General features: G+C 47.5%; 1 protein-coding gene across 1 annotated transcript in view; it reads left to right on the forward strand.

Annotated features, from left to right (window-relative positions):
• LOC126109554 (uncharacterized) overlaps positions 1-16,581 on the forward strand; it is a 34,007-nt gene extending 17,426 nt beyond the window's left edge. The window contains exons 2-3 of the mRNA XM_049914569.1: positions 11,002-11,349; positions 16,378-16,581. Coding sequence (XP_049770526.1) covers positions 11,002-11,349; positions 16,378-16,581 — 552 coding nt within the window. The remainder of the gene's footprint in view (positions 1-11,001; positions 11,350-16,377) is intronic.
• Positions 16,582-23,946: the final 7,365 nt, after the last annotated feature.

Genomic DNA, 23,946 nt, shown 5'->3' on the forward strand with positions numbered 1-23,946 from the left:
AAAATGATTTCTTTCAAATCTTTGCCACAAGCACATGCGTCTGAAAAACAATAATAGTCAGCTCTCATTTCCAGAAGCTGTTTGAACACTTCCCTATCGTTTGCACTGCATAGAAACACACATTCAGATTCATCAGTATAAGTGTACCTTACAGCTGTTCAGACATATTTCTATACTGAAATCTGTTGAACGTTTTATAGAGCCGGGGGGTCGGCACCATGGAGGCACGTCCCACAGTTTGCGCTGGTGTGAGGCAAACCATTAACAAGCGTATGCCGCTGTTGTTATGTCCAGGGGACTTCACTGTAGTTATTGTCTTAGAATAAAAGGTTCTCTTGTGTTCGTGTCAAAGCGCACTTCTTTCACGTACCTACTGTAATACACTGTAGCGCTTCTTTCCCTCGAGCGAGGTGGCGCAGTGGCTAGCACACCGGACTCGCATTCGGAAGGACGACGGTTCAATCCCGCATCCGGCCTTCCTGATTTAGATTTTCCGTGATTTCCCTAAATCGCTCCAGGCAAATGCCGGGGTGGTTCCTTTGACAGGGCACGGCCAACTGACTTCCCCATCCTAGCCCCTCCCCCAAATCAACTGAAGAAACAAGCAACCAACTAGTTTTTTCTACATGTACATGTTCGAGTTTTATGGAGGTGCCGTACCAGGGAATGCTGTATCTTGAGAAAGTTATTCTCTTCCCTAAGTTTTGCACACAAGTTTTAGCGAAGGTGCTTACGAAAGTCGAAATTATTACACGAGCAGGAAATCGTAATATAAGGCGTTTCTTGATTTTTCACATTTTTATGTTTTTGCGCTAGTATCCCACAGTGGCAACGGCGATTTATACATTTCGACGCACGCCAACATGAAAAATCTTTCTTTGTGTGCTGGAACATTGCAGTAGATAAACACATTAGCGAACACGAAGAAGCCCAGAGACGTGAGCGACTGGAAAGGAGATGATGGTTAGTAACTCCCAGAGGCGGGACAGACTTTTTGAGAGAGCGCAAAGTATTTCAAAGCTTAACTCATTTTCTGATCATAAATTCGACAACGCCTCAACCTAAGCCACCATCGGGGAATACTGAGCATTAATGTAGACGCTATAGCGGCCGCTTGAGCGTCCAGTACGAGGTATGTGGAGAAGTGTGCGCGTCTCTGTGTGCCTCTGGCTTCCGCCTCTACAGCCCGTGCACAGTAGCGCTCAATACTTCATAATCAGGCGGAGCCCCGTCTAGCAGGCGGCTGCGTATCGACACGACAAGAACAAACAACGTGACAGGTAGCCTATACAGTGTGCCCGCTTCCCGGCGCATTAGCGGCCAGGCCATTGTCGCGCAACGAGGCGTTTGTTTGCTGCTCGCTGATCGCAGCAGTAGTTAGTTAGCTACTGCTGCTGCGTGCGGCGGAGGACGAGTTCATCACACACACACACACACACACACACACACACACACACACAAACACACACACGGCGTCGGCTGGGCTGGAGTGGGTCGGAGCTCGTAACAAGAGGCGCAGCATTTCATTTATCGCGTTGCCGGGGTCTCCCTCTCTCTCTCCGGAGTTTCCCGGGACGGCAGAGAGCGGCGAGATAAATTTTGTACGTACGCCCGCCGCGGCGGATAACACGATTCCTCAATTGGGCCCTCGCTCTCGCGAGCAATGGGGAGCGGAAGGGGCGTAGCGTAGCGCGGAACGACGGCCGGGTGGGGGAGGGGATAAGGAGACTCGCTCCGAGCGTTTTCCTACCAGGCGGAAAGCCGCCGCTGCTCAATTTTCCGAAGGAATTTCCACGGCGAGCGCGAGAGTCGCTGCACGTGCCCCGCGCGTCGCGCTGACAGAAGCCGGCTGTGCTGCGTGCACCACACCTCTTGCTCTTCAGGTTGCCCGTGGGTGTGCACGTCGGACTGACAGTGAAACTTATCACGCCAGGTCATATAAAATGACACATCACCCCCTCGAAGATAACAGGCTACTTGAAAAATCAACTTCCGCGCACATCGCAAAACGTTACTTGAAAAGTTCGCGAATTCGTCAGGTTGCTCAATGCTAGAGTTTGATGTAGTAAAATAATAGACCTAGTTATTCAAACGCTGCGTAAAAAGTACTCAGGTCATGAAAATGTCGAGCTTGTCGTTGTTGTTCTCTTCAGTCCAGAGACTGGTTTGATGCAGCTCTCCATGCTACTCTATCCTGTGCAAGCTTCTTCATCTCCCAGTACCTACTGCAACCTACATCCTTCTGAATCTGCTTAGTGCATTCATCTCTTGGTCTCCCTCTATGATTTTTACCCTCCACGCTGCCCTCCAATACTAAACTGGCGATCCCTTGATCCTTCACAACATGTTCTACCAACCGATCCCTTCTTCTGGTCAAGTTGTGCCACAAACTCCTCTTCTCCCCAATTCTATTGAATACCTCCTCATTAGTTATGTGATCTACCCATCTAATCTTCAGCATTCTTCTGTAGCACCACATTTCGAAAGCTTCTATTCTCTTCTTGTCCAAAATATTTATCGTCCATGTTTCACTTCCATACATTGCCACACTCCATACAAGTACTTTCAGAAACGACTTCCTGACACTTGAATCTATACTCGATGTTAACAAATTTCTCTTCTTCAGAAACGCTTTCCTTGCCATTGCCAGTCCCCATTTTATATCCTCTCTACTTCGACCATCATCAGTTATGTTGCTCCCCAAATAGCAAAACTCGTTTACCACTTTAAGTGTCTCATTTTCTAATCTAATTCCCTCAGCATCACCCGACTTAATTCGACTACATTCCATTATCCTCGTTTTGCTTTTGTTGATGTTCATCTTATATCCTCCTTTCAAGACACTGTCCATTCCGTTCAACTGCTCTTCCAAGTCCTTTCCTGTCTCTGACAGAATTACAATGTCATCGGCGAACCTCAAAGTTTTTATTTCTTCTCCATGGATTTTAATACTTCTCCGAATTTTTCTTTTGTTTCCTTTACTGCTTGCTCAATATACAGATTGAATAACATCGGGGAGAGGCTACAACCCTGTCTCCTTCCCTTCCCAACCACTGCTTCCCTTTCATGTCCCTCAACTCTTATAACTGCCATCTGGTTTCTGTACAAATTGCAAATAGCCTTTCGCTCCCTGTATTTTATACCTGCCACCTTCAGAATTTGAAAGAGTCTATTCCAGTCAACATTGTCAAAAGCTTTCTCCAAGTCTACAAATGCTAGAAACGTAGGTTTGCCTTTCCTTAATCTTTCTTCTAAGATAAGTCGTACGGTCAGTATTGCCTCACGTGTTCCAACATTTCTACGGAATCCAAACTGATCTTCCACGAGGTCGGCTTCTACTAGTTTTTCCATTCGTCTGTAAAGAATTCGTGTTAGTATTTTGCAGCTGTGTCTTATTAAACTCATAGTTCTGTAATTTTCACATCTGTCAACACCTGCTTTCTTTGGGATTGGAATTATTATATTCTTCTTGAAGTCTGAGGGTATTTCGCCTGTCTCATACATCTTGCTCACTAGATGGTAGAGTTTTGTCATGACTGGCTCTCCCAAGGCCGTCAGTAGTTCTAATGGAATGTTGTCTACTCCCGAGGCCTTCTTTGGACTCAGGTATTTCAGAGCTCTGTCAAACTCTTCACGCAGTATCGTGTCTCCCATTTCATCTTCATCTACATCCTCTTCCATTTCCATAATATTGTCCTCAAGTACATCGCCCTTGTATAGACCCTCTATATACTCCTTCCACCTTTCTGCTTTCCCTTCTTTGCTTAGAACTGGGTTTCTATCTGAGCTCTTGATGTTCATACAGGTGGTTCTCTTATCTCCAAAGGTCTCTTTAATTTTCCTGTAGGCAGTATCTATCTTACCCCCTAGTGAGATAAGCCTCTACATCCTTACATTTGTCTTCTAGCCATCCCTGCTTAGCCGTTTTGTACTTCCTGTCGATCTCATTTTGAGACGTTTGTATTCCTTTTTGCCTGCTTCCTTTACTGCGTTTTTATATTTTCTCCTTTCATCAATTAAATTCAATATTTCTTCTGTTACCCAAGGATTTCTATTAGCCCTGGTATTTTTACCTACTTGATCCTCTGCTGCCTTCACTACTTCATCCCTCAGAGCTACCCATTCTTCTTCTGCTGTATTTCTTTCCCCCATTCCTGTCAATTGTTCCCTTGTGCTCTCCCTGAAACTCTGTACAACCTCTGGTTCTTTCAGTTTATCCAGGTCCCATCTCCTTAAATTAGCACCTTTTTGTAGTTTCTTCAATTTTAATCTACAGTTCATAACCAATAGATTGTGGTCAGAGTCCACATCTGCCCCTGGAAATGTCTTACAATTTAAAACCTGGTTCCTAAATCTCTGTCTTACCATTATATAATCTATCTGATACCTTTTAGTCTCTCCTGGATTCTTCCATGTATACAGCCTTCTTTTATGACTCTTGAACCAAGTGTTGGCTATGATTAAGTTATGCTCTGTGCAAAATTCTACAAGGCGGCTTCCTCTTTCAATCCTTCCCCCCAATCCATATTCACCTACTATGTTTCGTTCTCTCTCTTTTCCTACTGACGAATTCCAGTCACCCATGACTATTAAATTTTCGCCTCCCTTCACTACCTGAGTAATTTCTTTTATCTCATCATACATTTCATCAATTTCATCATCATCTGCAGACCCAGTTGGCATATAAACTTGTACTACTGTAGTAGGCATGGGCTTCGTATCTATCTTGGCCACAATAATGCGTTCACTATGCTGTTTGTAGTGGCTTACCTGCACTCCTATGTTTTTGTTCATTATTAAACCTACTCCTGCATTACCCCTATTTGATTTTGTGTTTATAACCCTGTAGTCACATGATCAGAAGTCTTGTCCCTCCTGCCACCGAACTTCACTAATTCCCACTATATCTAACTTTAATCTATCCATTTCCCTTTTTAAATTTTCTAACCTACCTGCCCGATTTAGGGATCTGACATTCCACGCTCCGATCCGTAGAACGCCAGTTTTCTTTCTCCTGATAACGACGTCCTCTTGAGTAGTCCCCGCCCGGAGATCCGAAGGGGGGACTATTTTACCTCCGGAATATTTTACCCAAGAGGATGCCATCATCCTTTAATCATACAGTAAAGCTGCATGCCCTCGGGAAAAATTACGGCTGTAGTTTTCCCTTGCTTTCAGCCGTTCGCAATACCAGCCAGCAAGGCCGTTTTGGTTAATGTTACAAGGCCAGATCAGTCAATCATCCAGACTGTTGCCCCTGCAACTACTGAAAAGGCTGCTGCCCCTGTTCAGGAACCACACGTTTGTCTGGCCTCTCAACAGATACCCCTCCGTTGTGGTTGCACCTACGGTACGGCCATCTGTATCGCTGAGGCACGCAAGCCTCCCCACCAACGGCAAGGTCCATGGTTCATGGGGGGGATGTCGAGCTTATAAATTTTAATTATGAAAATTCTATGTGAAAGTTGTTTTATATGTCGAGCTTATAAAGCAACTTTTACATAGAATTTTCATAATTAAAATAGAGCAGTTATAAGAGAAAATGAATGTTCCTCGCCACCGGCGCGATGCTGCACAGTTACAGTTGAGCTGGCGCCCAGTCGCATACAGGACACAAATCATCCTTTCAGCCGTGACCAGAAAAAGGTATGCATTCGAATAGAGCATATAACAGAAAATAAAGGAAGAATCAGAAAGGAAATCAAATGGTTCAAATGGATCTTGAGCACTATGGGACTTAACTTCTGAGGTAATCAGTCCCCTAGAACTTAGAACTACTCAAACGTAACAAACTTAAGGACATCACACACATCCATGCCCGAGGCAGGATTCGAACCTGTGACCGTAGCTGTCGCGCTGTTCCAGACTGTAGCGCCTAGAACCGCTCGGCCACCCTGGCCGGCAAAGGAAATCACTAGCTGGGTGAGCTCCAATTAGTTAACTCGATAGCTAAACAAACATTAATGGTTACGAGAAAAATCCCCCTTGAACCAAGAATTAGATTGCAGAAAAAACTGCATGCCAGTGTGTAAAGCGCGTAGATCAAGTTAGGCAGACCGAAGAGTAGCTACCAGGAGTGAAGTACTCTTGCCTCAAGATATCGCGATTCCCAAGGTCGGGAGTGTGCATTGCAAATGCGATGTTAACCGTGACCGACATTAAGGTGGTTGCTGACAAGTGGGGGATGCGCCGAACTGCGGCCGCTGTTACCTGTTGCTGTGGTGAGCCGATGTGATGCGACTGCGATTCGCGGATCTCATCATTCGTCGTCCTGAGTGCTTCTTGCGAGTGTCCGTAAGTTCAAAGTAGAACTTTAAAGACTTGGCAGCGGCCAAGGCCAACAAAAACACGTACGAGCGCAGAGTCCCGAGTAGCCTCACCAAGTAAAAGTCCGTCTCACGATGCTCATATCAATTCCTATACGACTACGAATGCTTTTCTAAACGAACACATCGCCATTTGACTGTACTGTTGTTTCGACCCTTTAAGTCACTTTCAATTGATTGGCATTATGTCATTAACATATACCGCAGGATATGAAGCTCAAAATTGGCCATAAATTAAGAAATTGGGGAGTGAATATTTTTCTTAATTTATGGCAAACTTTGAGCGTGATGTCCTGCGGTATATGTGAATAACATAAACTCAATCACTTGAAAATGCCGTAAAAGGCTGGAACCTTTGCCGAGCCGCCCGTTTCTGAGCCAAATGTATCCTTTTAGAATGGGAAGAGTTACCCGTAAATGTAACACCATATGACATAAGCGAATGAAAATAAGCAAAGTAGGCTAATTTTCGTGTCGAACGGTCACTCACTTCAGAAACCTTTCGAATTGTAAAAATCGCAGCATTAAGTCTTTGAACAAGATCCTGAATGTGGGCTTTCCACGACAGTTTACTATCTATCAAAATGGTTCAAATGGCTCTGAACACTATGGGACTCAACTGCTGTGGTCATAAGTCCCCTAGAACTTAGAACTACTTAAACCTAACTAACCTAAGGAAAGCACACAACACTACTATCTATCTGAACACCTAGAAATTTGAATTGTTCAGTTCCACTAATCATATGCCGATTCTGTGAAATTAAAACGTCTGGTTTTGTTGAACTGTGTGTTAGAAACTATAAAAACTGAGTCAGATAAAGTTGGCAGCTTGAGGAAGAAGAACGTGTTTTCGTTTTTTCGGTGTGTACTCTAACAGAAAATTGGCAAGAGGTAGAAATGGACGCTGCAAAGGTTCTCCGGTACTGTGACTGTTGATGACCAGAGATCGTACGCCAAGATCGAAACTTAACTCGGAAAAAATCTGAGCGAAATCCACAGTGCGTTAAGTGAAGCTTACGGTGAGTCTGCTGTGGACCGTAGTACAGTTTCACGTCATGTTTTCTTGGTGGTATAGACGATAATCCAAGACTCGGGAGGCCAGAAACGTCTCCAGATGAACGAAGCGTGAAACTTCTGGCAGATGCTCTTGAAGAAGATCGCAGTACGACTTGTGAGGAAGCCTCTGAGGCCACGGGAGTTCCCGCAACATAAGTACTCCGCATTCCGACAAATCATTTGAACAGGAGAAAAATTTGTGCAAGATGAGTCCCACACTGTTTGAGCGCTGAAGAGAAGCAGAAACGCGTGGACATTGTAACCTCCCCGACAGAACTGTTCGACCGTGAAGGTCATGGATTCTCGTGTCGAATTGCCGCTGTTGATGTTGAAACGCGGATTAGAGTCTTTGAACTGGAGCTGAAATCACAGTTCAATGAGTGGAACGTTTGAGATTTTCAACGCCCAAAAAAGTCTCAACGAGAGCTCAAGGAAATGATGATTTTTGCTTACGGTCACGAAGTAACCATCACGACAGAGTGCCATGCGGAACAAGCGTCACAGCAGTGCAAAACCTGCGCACAGAACTCGACCTGAGTTGCTCGAGGCTGAGGCTGGGCCACTCAATGCCCACGACAGTGCTCGCCGGCAGATTGGCGACATTGCAGCCCACAAACTGCGCGAATGCGGGTGGGAAGTGACGCCGCAGCCTGGACGTGGGTCCACCAGACTTTGACTTGTTCCCAAAGTTAAAAGAAGGAAAAAAAACAAAACCTATCCGTGGACGTGGTTATGTTTTTCTCGAAGAGCCTTCTACCACCGTGACGCGAGCCACTCGACAGACGAACAGAAGTGGTATCCTGGATGGAATAATAGAGCTGCCGAGACGTTGGGATTCACTCACAGAGAAACAGAGAGACTGTATTGTCGGTCTGTAAAGAGATACTGAAAAAAAAATAAAAATGTAACAAAACATTTGTGTGCTTTGTTTACGAAATATCCCTCGTATTATCGAGGATAAGCTAGAGCTCTGTCTCACCTGCTTCTTAACTACTGCTTCTCTTTCATGTTCTTCAACTCATACATCTGAGTCTGGTTTCCATACAAACTGTGCGTAACTTCTCACTCGCTGTATTCTACTTCTGGTATAGCGTGTTAAGAGGGTTCGTTTATATTTTAAGGTACCTCGTTGTGATGTTCAGCTCGGAGTAGTCTGCGAACCCCCGACTTGTTAAATATTCTTCTTATCTGCAGATAAATTTAATTTTTACTGAAAACGAGGACTTGCCAACTGCGATCTTTCAAGGCCTCAGTTGGGCCTGTAAATGCAACACATATTTGATGATACGTATCTTGGTACAGAAGACCTTCTGGGTAATGAATAAAAAACGGTTTTTTAGTAGATACACACACTAGTGTCCAGAATGAAAGCAACAAACAGCTGTTTCTTCGTCCTGTGTCTAATTCACGATATAATCACACAAACTGTCAACAGATGTCCGTACGATCGTGTCCTGCACGAAGAAGATGGCATCCTGGTCAACGGAAGACCACGCCAACGATGGCGTCAGGGCACGTGTCAGACGGGGCAGTGTTTGCCGGGCAGTCAGACGTCCACAGCCCACAGGCGGTGCAGTGCGGCACAGAGAAGGCGCCTTGCAGGCTCTCTCAGGTGGAGGGCCGCGGGAACAATAGAAAAGCAGGACAGTCGCAAACTCACGTGGCACGATGACTGTTCTGTTGTTTCTCGGACGTGGCGACAGTTTGTGGAGACCGAAACTGTATCCCGAAGACCACGACGGGGCAGACCACGTGTGACTCTAGAGAGGCCCGTTATGTGGCTGTAAGGGCGCGGCGGTACCGCCTTACTTACATAGTGGTCAGAGCCATTTAGGCCCACACAGGGTGCAGTCGTCCCGTTTTCTCGAGACACTAAGGTTTTTTTCCAAAATGGCCCGCAGTTCTGAAAGTTTTTTTTAGCGGACCTCAAAAGTCTCGCTTCCTTGTGATTCCGCTTGGCTTAAGTATTTACCGCTACGAGGTGTTTGATTTGCTGCCTACTGCGCGTTGTGGGAGCAAATACGCTAGGGACCTCCACTTGTACCAGTTGCTCTAGTATGTTTGTTAATTTATTGTTAATGTTTTGTACTGTTGTCGTTATCCATTCTTGCTCCCTGTTTTATCATGCGAAAATGAAAGTGTATAGGTGAATTTACTTTTACCACGGGCAGTGGAGGAAATGTAGAATGTACGTTGTGCAAAGTTTTCTATTGGAGTTGTTCGAAGGTCAGCGATTATGAATCACGTTAAGACGAATAAACACCGCTTGAGTGTTTGAACGAAAATACACTTCTTTATAAAATACGTATAATTGCGAAGTACAGTGACGGTGCAGTAAAATAATTTTAAAAACTAATTTGAGATCATCGAGTAGATAATGCTAAGGCAGATTTCTGTTTCCATTAAATTTTGTCGGTACAATTTGTGTTACGTTATTTTTCTTTAATTGTTGTCCGCAGCTCGTGGTCTTGCGGTAGCGTTCTCGCTTCCCGCGCACGGGGTCCCGGGATCGATTCCCGGCGGGGTCAAGGATTTTCTCTGCCTCGTGATGACTGGGTGTTGTGTGTTCTTCATCATCATTGACTCGCAAGTCGCCGAAGTGGTGTCGACTAAAAAGGACTTGCGATACGGCGGCCGAACTTCCCCGCATGGGGCCCCCCCGGCCAACAATGCCATACGATCATTTCATTTCTTTAATAGTTTTGTTTTTTTCTATATCTTTTAAAATGTGCTGTACTCAGTTCACCTGCAGGCCTATAGTCGTGCACTGGTACATTCACGATGTGTGTGTACATACTCCCCCCCCATCGCACCCTCCGTTTATTTCCTGTCCACAGTAATGAAACGGAACACAACTTGTTTCGTAGTTATTCCGTAGTATAAACGGCGCCGCGCCAAGTGTCTCATAAATGAGGCGCGTGTGCCCGCTGCAGCGCTTGGCTGGCAGAGGCACACTTCCGGGGTCTGCAGGCTGCCTGAGACATGCGCTGTCGGCGGCGTCTCACCCGCACCTGCGTGCAGAGGACCAGCAGAGTGCGTGACGCACCCAAAAAGGTGCACACTGTGTCGCTCACACTGACCTGCCCAGCTTGCAAAATGCCGCCATGCGGCACTTGGAGTGGCAAGGTGAGTTACGAAACTCAGAGAGTCTAGTTTTCTAGTAAAAAAGACGTGGACACGCTACCCTCGTAGCCTGGCAATTTCGAAGAGTGTATTCTGGTCAACATTATCAACAGGCCTTTCCAAGTCCACAGACATTATAAATGTAGGTTTGGTTTGTACGGTCTATGTGCTAGTGTCAGTATACTGCTGCGAGTAGCGAAGGATTTGGTGGTGTTTCAAATGGTTCAAATGGCTCTGAGCACTATGGGACTTGACATCTGTGGTCATCAGTCCCCTACAACTTAGAACTACTTAAACCTAAGTAACCTGAGGACATCACACACATCCATGCCCGAGGCAGGATTGGAACCTGCGACTGTAGCGGTCACGCGGTCCCAGACCGAAGCGCCTAGAACCGCACAGCCACACCGGCTGGCTCGGTGGTGTTTATTTAGTTGTAGTAGGTGTGAGGAGTGCACCGGCAGAGACACCCTACGTGGGCAGTATACGGTAGCAGGAGGTGGCAGCGCCCAGGCCTCGTGGGATTCCTGCGCGGTCGTCGCCTCCGCCTCCGCCGCCCCCGCCCCCCGTCGGTCGCGCTCCAGTGGCGGCCCGCCCTGGCCCCCTGGTTTTTGCCCGCGGTAAACACTGTGCCGGCCACGGGCTGCGTGGCTGTGGCCGTGGCGGGCTGATCAACAGGCGCGCCGGCACGCCCGTGACTGGCAGCTGGCCTCCAGAGGACACAGACACCTGCTGGCCGCTGCCGCCCCTGCCCCTCCCACGCCCACCAGCCACGGGCCGCTCTACTCCTCCCCCGTTATCTCACCTCCTGAGGCGGCCGCACACCACACTTGCCCGTACTCACGCAAGTGTCAGTAGTCGCGCACTACTGCATCTCTAGTGGGTGGACGACAACGTGACAAAACACACTACGATTCCGAATACGGTGTAGGAAAACAGCTGGCATTCAGAGTATTGGCCTGGTCCGTAAGTTCGTAGCGTCTTCCAAAAAAGTTTAATAACCGCAACGAATACACTCATAGACTTTAGTCATCACTAATATTGAACCGCTTTTTCCCCTCCTTCTCTCACATCACGACGTGGACCGCTTGGAGTCGTGTCTTCTTGTCTTCCGGCTTCCTGGTCTCAGGGAAGCGGCGAAGGAGCGAGGGAGAACGGCACGTAGAGTTTCGGTAAGCGTGACAAAATTCCGACAGGTATGTAGTGTACTGGCATTCAAAATTCAAAAGATTGGTTTTACGTTGAGAAAATCGAACATTGAATATGTCGAACTGCGGTTTACTGATCTTTCTGAAATAAAATTGCAGTCACTCTGCATGCACTCATCTTAAATAGTGTGATTTCGTATACAACTACACTCCTGGAAATGGAAAAAAGAACACATTGACACCGGTGTGTCAGACCCACCATACTTGCTCCGGACACTGCGAGAGGGCTGTACAAGCAATGATCACACGCACGGCACAGCGGACACACCAGGAACCGCGGTGTTGGCCGTCGAATGGCGCTAGCTGCGCAGCATTTGTGCACCGCCGCCGTCAGTGTCAGCCAGTTTGCCGTGGCATACGGAGCTCCATCGCAGTCTTTAACACTGGTAGCATGCCGCGACAGCGTGGACGTGAACCGTATGTGCAGTTGACGGACTTTGAGCGAGGGCGTATAGTGGGCATGCGGGAGGCCGGGTGGACGTACCGCCGAATTGCTCAACACGTGGGGCGTGAGGTCTCCACAGTACATCGATGTTGTCGCCAGTGGTCGACGGAAGGTACACGTGCCCGTCGACCTGGGACCGGACCGCAGCGACGCACGGATGCACGCCAAGACCGGAGGATCCTACGCAGTGCCGTAGGGGACCGCACCGCCACTTCCCAGCAAATTAGGGACACTGTTGCTCCTGGGGTATCGGCGAGGACCATTCGCAACCGTCTCCATAAAGCTGGGCTACGGTCCCGCACACCGTTAGGCCGTCTTACGCTCACGCCCCAACATCGTGCAGCCCGCCTCCAGTGTTGTCGCGACAGGCGTGAATGGAGGGACGAATGGAGACGTGTCGTCTTCAGCGATGAGAGTCGCTTCTGCCTTGGTGCCAATGATGGTCGTATGCGTGTTTGGCGCCGTGCAGGTGAGCGCCACAATCAGGACTGCATACGACTGAGGCACACAGGGCCAACACCCGGCATCATGGTGTGGGGAGCGATCTCCTACACTGGCCGTACACCACTGGTGATCGTCGAGGGGACACTGAATAGTGCACGGTACATCCAAACCGTCATCGAACCCATCGTTCTACCATTCCTAGACCGGCAAGGGAACTTGCTGTTCCAACAGGACAATGCACGTCCGCATGTATCCCGTGCCACCCAACGTGCTCTAGAAGGTGTAAGTCAACTACCCTGGCCAGCAAGATCTCCGGATCTGTCCCCCATTGAGCATGTTTGGGACCGGATGAAGCGTCGTCTCACGCGGTCTGCACGTCCAGCACGAACGCTGGTCCAACTGAGGCGCCAGGTGGAAATGGCATGGCAAGCCGTTCCACAGGACTACATCCAGCATCTCTACGATCGTCTCCATGGGAGAATAGCAGCCTGCATTGCTGCGAAAGGTGGATATACACTGTACTAGTGCCGACATTGTGCATGCTCTGTTGACTGTGTCTATGTGCCTGTGGTTCTGTCAGTGTGATCATGTGATGTATCTGACCCCAGGAATGTGTCAATAAAGTTTCCCCTTCCTGGTACAATGAATTCACGGTGTTCTTATTTCAATTTCCAGGAGTGTATAATTGTGCTGAATGATTCATGCAAGCTGGCCGGTGTGGCCGTGCGGTTCTAGGCGCTTCAGTCTGGAGCCGCGTGACCGCTTCGGTCGCAGGTTCGAATCCTGCCTCGGGCATGGCTGTGTGTGATGTCCTTACGTTAGTTAGGTTTAAGTAGTTCTAAGTTCTAGGGGACTGATGACCTCAGATGTTAAGTCCCATAATGCTCAGAGCCATTTGAACCATTTTTTGATGGTTGTGTGATGACAGTTTACCACATTTGCCAGTCCTCAAGTACACTGACGTGGATCATTGTGGATTGATGCGTTGGATTGATGCGTTTAAACGATCTCCATTGAACCCCAAAGTTCTTCTTGAACGTGGAGAGTCACTAATGCGGAAACGATTTTCCTGTAAACGAGAAAACCATTTTCTTTCCCTGCTCTGTCGAATGGCATCATCCCCATACACTGCCTGGCAGCCTCCGCTGCTGTCACCCCTCTGTCGACCTCAAACAGAAGAGTGTGTCGGAAATGATGTGATTTCCTCATTTGGCACTCCATTTTCTGCCGTCCACGGCTACACTCACTAAGGCTAAATGAGAAAATGACAGTATATAAACTCGAGTAATAATAGTGAACGACAATCGATAAATAAACGAGTGGCAGCTTGGATGGAACCTGCGGAGGATACAGCGGCCTATGCTCAGGGACCAGTTTCAGTCCAGGGCGGTGGTCGAGTTCGTTCGTTCGTTGGGAAGGGGAGGCCGACGACGTCTGCCACCTGTCGGCCGGTCAGCGACGACGCGACCGACGCTCACCGCCTGCAGTCCTTCTCAACTGTTCGGTTGTGGCGGCGTCTCCGTGCTGACAAAACCTTTCCTCAACAACGTGACCTGTGTGAACATGTAAGTGATCCATTATCCCGTTCTCGGAGATACACATTTTGGGTGTCCGCCGCTCGTGGTCTCGCGGTAGCGTTCTCGCTTCCCGAGCACGGGGTCCCGGGTTCGATTCCCGGCGGGGTCAGGGATTTTCACCTGCCTCGAGATGACTGGGTGTTTGTGTTGTCCTCATCATTTCATCATCATCCAGGAAAGTGGCGCAATTAGACTGAGCAAAGATTGGGTAATTGTACGGGCGCTGATAACCACGCAGTTGAGCGCCCCACAAACCAAACATCATCATCTTCACATTTTGGGTTACACATGTCGATGATAGGCAGAATAGAAGCGCCGCAAGCACTGAGTGAGTGAATGTGATAATAATCTGGCCAGAGCCATCACCCCAGTGAGGAATCATGGTGTACGAGCCGTGTCCGACAAGCAGTGCAACACATTTTTTGCTTTTGTGAAAGTAGGTTCGTTGTATTGTGGATTCCAGTGCACCGAATTATTCCCCACCCTTTTAGCTACAAAACCCTGTTTTTCAGCACAATCCCTGTTCAGTGCGACAGCCTCGTGCCACCTTACAGAGAAAGCCTCTATGTTCGCGTGGCGTCTCTCTACTATTCGAGGTCGAAGTCACCGCCTTGCTGCATCGATAATTTTCCCATTATCCACGTACTGCTTCCCATGGAGTGCATCATTCGTTGGTCCAGACAGTTGGTCCTTCGATGCTCTTTATGGTCTCCTGCTAGGCAGCGAGGAACCCGAGGGCGGCCGGCCGTTGTGACCGAGCGGTTCTAGGCGCTTCAGTCCAGAACCGCGCTGCTGCTACGGTCGCAGGTTCGAATCGTGCCTCGGGCATGGATGTGTGTGATGTCCTTAGGTTAGTTAGGTTTAAGTAGTTGTAAGTGCTAGGGGACTAATGGCCTGAGATGTTATTAAGTCCCATAGAGGATCCATTAAAAACAACCAAGGGCGCATTTGTTTGAGTACTTCAATTGGTGCATGAGTGTGTCAGCAACACCAAGAGGGATATCCATTTGAGCAGCGAGGTGTCTGATCGTGTTCCCCCGACCGTAGCTGTGTGTGGCCGGCCGACTCGTGTTTGCGTGGCCTCGTTGCGATACTCACGGACGCCTTGCCTGACGACTCACCGTGCTTTTGTTCACTGCCAGGTGTCCGCAGCCATTTTCCAAGCGCCTTCGAATATCTGTGATGATCTGGTTTTCCGGCAAAAGAGACTGAGTGACAGCTCTCTGCTTGGAACGGACATCTAATACAGACGCTATTTTGAAGGCTACACAAAGCGCCGCCACCTATCGGACCTTCATGAAACTACAGTGGCCGAAGCAAGAATATTCCATGATGTTACACAACAAATCTGCGTTGTTTGAGCTGAAATTGACCGAGAAAAAAAATGTTTTGCATTACGTATGGAACTCTCCTTGAAGTACCGGCTGAGTGAGTTCCCACCGCAGTAGGTTGACCCTCGGCAAAACATTATAATGAGTCGTTATGAGAAAATATTACTGAGAAGTAATCAGAGTGTGCCGAATGTTCGCGTTCGCGCCATTGCCCCGGCCACAGGTTGGACTGTGGTAGCATTGTATGTATGCGTTAACCATTGTCACAACGGCTGAGTATTTACATAAGTTTTGACCTGTGATGAGATTAACTGTAATTAGAAATGCAAGACGAAAGTAGTGTCAAAAAGGTTTAAATGTGTGAAATCGTATGGGACTTAACAGCTGAGGTCATAAGTCCCTAAACTTACACAGTACTTAACCTACATTATCCTAAGGACAAACACACACATCCATGCCCGAGGGAAGACTCGAACCTCCGCCGGGACCAGCCGCACAGTCCATGACTACAGCGTCCTAGACCGCTCGGCAAAGTAGTGTCTCACTCATATTGTATCTACCCAGAATATATGGCTCATATAGTGTGAAATATCTTGATGCTGTTTATTTATGATGATTTACATGTTTTTGTATATATAAGCAATAATGAACTTAATGACCACAGGAGTATGCCGGGCGTGTTTTTGGTCCTGGAGAGAATACGATATTTTCTTTATTATGTGCTTATTAGTGTATTCACCGCAGCTCGAACATTTGGCTGCCGACCGGCATTAGTATGAACCCAAACAATGTCTTAGTTAATCTGCCAACCTTGTACAGTCATTCGAGTGTGTTTCCGTGTACCTGTTATATATTCTGGGTGTGCAGTGGAAGGCTGTACTGACTGGCCGTGCTGTCTCCATGGTAGCGGCAGACGCCACACGTCTCTGTTGCGGCGCAGTAGCGAGCAGGGCGGCGACGCCTTGTACTACAACAGCGGGTCACACAACACACCAGCGACACGGCGGTGCAAGAGTCTGGACCGACGGTGAGGAGCAGTGGCAGCTGAACGGGCAGACGGAGGTCCACTGATCGCGGCCCGGCGGCGGCACAGTCACGTCAGCAGGCTTGTGGCGACTGCTACTGGCGGTCCTGCTGTGCTGATCATACTGTGCTCAGCTGGGCCAGGGTCTAGATGTGGCTGTTCGGTGCTGACCACATGTAGACTGGCGTTTGTGAGTCACTTCGGAAAGATCACGAACAGGGTTGCTGAGCAGCGACTTCGCTGTCGCGTGACCCTGCGTCAAAATGCAGGAAACTCTTAAAGGCTGGTAAGCAGCCTCAATTGGAAAGACACGCAGGGGCCTTGCTGGCCACGGTAGTTGGTTGGTTTGTGGGATTGAGGGGACCAGACTATTAGGCCCACCGGTGCCTTTTTCCACCAACTTGAAACACCCACAAGGAATAAAAACAAACAACGGAGATGACAAGAGACGACACAGGACAAGAAACACACAGACAAAGAAAAAAGGAATTAAAATCACACCGAGTGTGACGGTGGTCGGCCGACCATAAAAACAAAAAAGGAAAAGCCAACCACCGAGAAAAGCACTAAAAACTCCAGTCTAAAATCGTAGGCCAAAGGCCAGACTCAACTCAAAAAAGGACAAACACTTAGATCGAGCGAATAAAACTCAAAACTAAATCTGCCATCGCAACGTCATCTGATAAAAGTGCAGGAAGCGTATCAAGCGGCGCAAACGTCTGCCTGAGCGGAGTTAAAAGCGGACAGTCTAACAAGACGTGGACCACCGTCAAAGATAACCCGCAGCGACATAAAGGTGGGTCCTCGCGGCGCAATAAATGGCTGTGTGTCATCCAGGTGTGGCCAATGCGCAGCCGGCAGAGGACAACAGAGTCCTTGCGAGAGACCTGCAAGGAGGAGCGCCACGCACCGGTAGCCTCCTCGACGGCCCGAAGTTTGTTGGGTGAAGGCAGGGCGCGCCATTCTTCACCTCAGGTGCGAAGTACCTTCTGCCGCAAAACTGACCTGAGGTCACTCTCCGAAAGGCCAATCTCCAAGGCTGGCGCACAGACACCGTGTTTGGCCAGCGTGTCAACAGGTAGGGTTTAGCAAGCACAAAGAGAAGCGGTAGAAACTCTCCCCATGTGTACGCGGGTATTATCTTGCTGAAATATAAGCCCAGGGTTGCCTGCCATGGAGGGCAACAAAACAAGGCGTAGAATATCGTCGAAGTGCCACTGTGGTGCAAGGGCGCCACGGATGAGAGGCCAAAGGCGTCGTGCTATGAGCAGAAATGGCACACCAGACCATCACTCCTGGTTTTCAGGCTGTGTGGTGCGCCACAGTCAGCTCCGTCCGGGCCACCTCCAGACTCGTCTTTGGCCTGGGATCCGGTTGACAGCAGTATAATTGTTTTCAGTGATGAGTCCCGCTTCGAACTGAGTCCCCACAATCACCGAAGACCTGTCCCCAGACATCCCGGAGAGCAATGGGATACCAGACTGACTGTCGACCCGACAACCACGAGTGATGGTCTGGAATGCCTTTTCTTTCTACGTCGACGATATCCTACGCCCTGTTTCGTTGTCCTTAATTATATTTGATCAAGATAACGCGAGGGAAGCAGTGGTTGGGAAGGGACTGAGACAGGGTTGTAGCCTATCCCCGATGATATTCAATCTGTATATTGAGCAAGCAGTGAAGCAAACAAAAGAAAAATTCGGAGTAGGTATTAAAATCCATGGAGAAGAAATAAAAACTTTGAGGTTCGCTGATGACATTGTAATTCCGTCAGAGACAGCAAAGGACTTGGAAGAGCAGTTGAACGGAATGGACAGTGTCTTGAAAGGATGATATAATATGAACATCAACAAAAGCAAAACGAGGATAGTGGAATGTAGTCGAATTAAGTCGAGTGATGCTGAGGGAATTAGATTAGGAAATGACACACTTAAAGTAGTAAAGGAATTTTGCTATTTGGGGAGCAAAATAACTGATGATGGTCGAAGTAGAGAGGATATAAAATGTAGACTGCAATGGCAAGGAAAGCGTTTCTGAAGAAGAGAAATTTGTTAACATCGAGTATAGATTTAAGTGTCAGGAAGTCGTTTCTGAAAGTACTTGTATGGAGTGTGGCAATGTATGGAAGTGAAACATGGACGGTAAATAGTTTAGACAATAAGAGAATAGAAGCTTTCGAAATGATGTGCTACAGAAGAATGCTGATGATTAGATGGGTAGATCACATAACTAATGAGGAGGTATTGAATAGAATTGGGGAGAAGAGGAATTTGTGGCACAACTTGACTAGAAGAAGGGATCGGTTGGTAGGACATGTTCTGAGGCATCAAGGGTCACAAATTTAGCATTGGAATACAGCGTGAAGGATAAAAATCGTAGAGGGAGACCAAGAGATAAATACACTAAGCAGATTCAGAAGGATGTAGGTTGCAGTAGGTACTGGGAGATGAAGAAGCTTGCACAAGATAGAGTAGCATGGAGAGCTGCATCAAACCAGTCTCAGGACTGAAGACCACAACAACAACAACAACAACGTGAGAATTTCTACTGCTTGTCTTCGTGCTCACCAAATCATAAACTGTCCAGCGACGTCGCCGGATCTCTGCCAAGTGAGTGCGTTTGGAGGATTAGAGGCAGGGACGTCCAGACAGCTCGGGACTTTGATGATCTAAGGCACCAGTTGGACAGAATTTGGTACTATATCGTTCAGTAGGACATCCAGCTAGCCGAATAACTGTTTGCATTAGGGCCAGAGGTAGACGTACGTTTATTGACCTTCCCAGTTTGTGTAACTCTTTCCGCCGGCCGCTGTGGACGAGCGGTTCTAGGCTCTTTAGTCTGGAACCGCGCGACCGCTAAGGTTAGTTAAGATTAAGTAGTTCTAAGTTCTAGGGGAATGATGACCTCAGATGTTATGTCCGATGGTGCTCAGAGCCATTTGAATCATTTGTAACTTTTTCTCTTGAATAAAGCATCCAAATTTTCTGAAATTGTAATGATTTGTTTGTCTGTACATGTAAATCAGATCTACTGATTTCCGTCCAATTCAGATAATTTCTTCGTGGTTCTCTCTCTCTCTCTCTCTCTCTCTCTCTCTCTGTGTGTGTGTGTGTGTGTGTGTGTGTGTGTGTGTGTGTGTGTGTGTGTTGTTTTTGACATGGGTATGGTGTGCTGTGTGTTCACATGCACGAACAAAATTCAGGCAACAGTAAAATCTGCTGGAACAAACAAAATTATCGGCTGAAGTGATCACACATAAAATTTTCCAAAACAGACCGCACACTTGTTGGTTATGATGGCGACTTGAATATTTTGTGGAAGCGACGTAATACAGCGATTTGTCGACTTATGTTTCATAGTTCAAACCATGAGATATTTTCAAAATGGACAGCATGTGCTGAAATGTAAGCCCAGGATGGCCTGCCATGAAGGGCAACAAAACAAGGCGTAGAATATCGTCGAAGTGCCACTGTGGTGCAAGGGCGCCACGGATGAGAGGCCAAAGGCCTCGTGCTATGAGAAGAAATGGCATACCAGACCATCACTCCTGGTTTTCAGGCTGTACATGTCTCATAATCTACTCGCACTGAGCTAACGAAAAGAGTTCAGTACGTTCTTGAAGATACGACATTCAATATTTCCAAATAAAGTGTGACCGCTGATATACACTGTTTAATGCACTGAAATGTTTGGGCTGGCTGTATTCTGCGGGGTCTGGTGAGACGAGCTGCTGGGGTGGCGGCCTAGTCCGGCACTTGGAGGCGGCGCCTGCACAGCGGACACGAGCCCCGCCAGCGGCACCACGGCACCACGCACTCGTAGTGGAAGGCGTGGCCGCAGCGCAGCACCACGGCGCCGCCGCCCCCAGTGCCGCCCCCGGCCGCTCCCACCGCCTCCAGGCAGATGGCGCACCGCTCCCCAGCCACGGGCGCCGCCCGCTCTGGCCGCGCGCAGGCGCCCGTCTTGTGTATCGCGCCGCACCGCCTGCCACACGTGACGTCACACAGTGCTAGCTGCAGAACTGCGTCCTCGGCCTTAGTGAAAATCTGTAGTGAAGCCATTGCGCTTTACTTACTAGCTTGGCCACACAAACCGTAGTCCGAAATACATACAGAATAATGTTGGGGCTCTCCCTCGAAAACAAGACCGTTTGGTGCGCTCGCGTACCGAACCGATCGGCAAAATATCAGAAAGATGTAGAATAGGGCCCCTGGCCTCGCCTGTCGGCCTCCTCCATCATCCTCGGTCCGTGTAGTCCGATCTTACACGTATTCCCCCTCATCCTGTCACTCCACCCGCCTGGCTGGTGATCTGGCCTTCTCGCCGCTCAGCTGCCCGCACCAACTCAGTCTCCTCTCCCTGGTCACAGCCACGGTCTCCGGCGACTTGTAGAGCTCTTGCAGTACCCGGGTTTTCCTTTCTCTCCAGTCGTGCCCATCCTACTCTGGCCCAAAAATCTGCCGGCCGGTGTGGCCGAGCGGTTCTATGCGCTACAGCCTGGAACCGCGCGTCCGCAGGTTCGAATCCTGCCTCGGGCATGGATGTGTGTGCTGTCCTTAGGTCAGTTAGCTTTAAGTAGTTCTAAGTTCTAGGGGACTGATGACCACTGCAGTTAAGTCCCATAGTGCTCAGAGCCAACTGCGAACGTAATGAAGCGCTAGAACCGCTAGGCCACAACGGCCGGCTTTCTTGCCTTCATTTCCTGGTCTATCTCGTTCCTTTCACTGGGCACTACCGCAAGATACCTGAACTCTTTTATCCTTTCAAATATTTTACAATATACGTCCTCGTCTCTGCTCACAACAGTGTTTTTGGTCTTATCCATGATCACCTTTAAGCTTCCAGTCTTCGCCTCTTCCATTTACACTCATGCCACCTGAACCAGATCTTGCTCATTCTGTACTATTACAACTAATCATCCATATAAGCCAGAGTATTGATTGTTCTACCCAGCTGTATTCCTGTCTGCAGGCTCGTTACCTACGTCACTGCTCCCTCGAGAACCAGGTTACACAGAGAGGTGCAGCAGAGGCAGTATGTCTGTCGCACTCCAGTCTTCACCTTGAATTTCTCTGACTACTTTCCGTTAGATGGTAGGTTAAAGTTAGATATAGTGGCAATTAGTGAAGATCGGTAGCAGGAGGAACAAGACTTCTGATCATGTGACTACAGGGTTATAAACACAAAATCAAATAGGGGTAATGCAGGAGTAGGTTTAATAATGAATAAAAACATAGGAGTGCAGGTAAGCCACTACAAACAGCATAGTGAACGCATTATTGTGGCCAAGATAGATACGAAGCTCACGCCTACCACAGTAGTACAAGTTTATATGCCAACTAGCTCTGCAGATGACGAAGAAATTGAAGAAATGTATGATGAAATAAAAGAAATTATTCAGATAATGAAGGGAGACGAAAATTTAATAGTCATGGGTGACTGGAATTCGTCAGTAGGAAAAGGAAGAGAAGGAAACGTAGTAGGTGAATATGGATTGGGGGTAAGAAATGAAAGAGGAAGCCGCCTGGTAGAATTTTGCGCACAGCATAACTTAATCATAGCTAACACTTGGTTCAAGAATCATGAAAGAAAGTTGTATACATGGAAGAACCCTGGAGATACTAAAAGGTATCAGATAGATTATATAATGGTAAGACAGAGATTTAGGAACCAGGTTTTAAATTGTAAGACATTTCTACGGGCAGATCTGGACTCTGACCACAATCTATTGGTTATGAACTGTAGATTAAAACTGAAGAAAGTGCAAAAAGGTGGGAATTTAAGGAGATGGGACCTGGATAAACTGAAAGAACCAGAGGTTGTACAGAGTTTCAGGGAGAGCATAAGGGAACAAGAAACAGGAATGGGGGAAAGAAATACAGTAGAAGAAGAATGGATAGCTTTGAGGGATGAAGTAGTGAAGGCAGCAGAGGATGAACTAGGAAAAAAGACGAGGGCTAGTAGAAATCCTTGGGTAACAGAAGAAATATTGAATTTAATTGATGAAAGGAGAAAATATAAAAATGCAGTAAATGAAGCAGGCAGAAAGGAATACAAACGTCTCAAAAATGAGATTGACAGGAAGTGCAAAATGGCTAAGCAGGGATGGCTAGAGGACAAATGTAAGGATTTAGAGGCTTATATCAAGAGGGGTAATAAGATAGATACTGCCTACAGGAAAATTAAAGAGACCTTTGGAGAAAAGAGAACCATTTGCATAAATATCAAGAGCTCAGATGGAAACCCAGTTCTAAGCAAAGAAGGGAAAGCAGAAAGGTGGGAGGAGTATACAGAGGGTCTATATAGGGGCGATGTTCTTGAGGACAATATTATAGAAATGGAAGAGGAAGTAGATGAAGATGAAATGGGGGATATGATACTGGGTGAAGAGTTTTACAGAGCACTGAAAGACCTGAGTCGAAACAAGGCCCCTGGAGTAGACAACCTTCCATTAGAACTACTGACGGCCTTGGGAGAGCCAGTCCTGACAAATCTCTACCATCTGGTGAGCAGGATATATGAGACAAGCGAAAACCCTCAGACTTCAAGAAGAATATAATAATTCCAATCCCAAAGAAAGCAGGTGTTGACAGATGTGAAAATTACCGAACCATCAGTTTAATAGGTCACAGCTGCAAAATACTAACACGAATTCTTTACAGACGAATGGAAAAACTGGTAGAAGCCGACCTCGGGGAAGATCAGTTTGGATTCCGTAGAAATGTAGGAACACGTGAGGCAATACTGACCCTACGACGTATCTTAGAAGAAAGATTAAGGAAAGGCAAACCTACGTTTCTAGCATTTGTAGACTTAGAGAAAGCTTTTGACAATGTTGACTGGAATACTCTCTTTCAAATTCTAAAGGTGGCAGGGGTAAAATACAGGGAGCTAAAGGCTATTTACAATTTGTACAGAAACCAGTTGGCAGTTATAAGAGTCGAGGGACATGAAAGGGAAGCAGTGGTTGGGAAGGGAGTGAGACAGTGTTGTAGCCTCTCCCCAATGTTATTCAATCTGTATATTGAGCAAGCAGTGAAGGAAACAAAAGAAAAATCCGGAGAAGTATTAAAATCCATGGAGAAGAAATAAAAACTTTGAGGTTCGCCGATGACATTGTAATTCTGTCAGAGACAGCAAAGGACTTGGAAGAGCAGTTGAACGGAATGGATGGTGTCTTGAAGGGAGGATATAAGATGAACATCAACAAAAGCAAAACGAGGATAATGGAATGTAGTCGAATTAAGTCGGGTGATGCTGAGGGAATTAGATTAGGAAATGAGACACTTAAAGTAGTAAAGGAGTTTTGCTATTTGGGGAGCAAAATAACTGATGATGGTCGAAGTAGAGAGGATATAAAATGTAGACTGGCAATGGCAAGGAAATCGTTTCTGAAGTAGAGAAATTTGTTA

The sequence above is a fragment of the Schistocerca cancellata genome, chromosome 12 (genome assembly GCF_023864275.1).
Source record: "Schistocerca cancellata isolate TAMUIC-IGC-003103 chromosome 12, iqSchCanc2.1, whole genome shotgun sequence".
Lineage (NCBI taxonomy): Eukaryota > Metazoa > Arthropoda > Insecta > Orthoptera > Acrididae > Schistocerca > Schistocerca cancellata.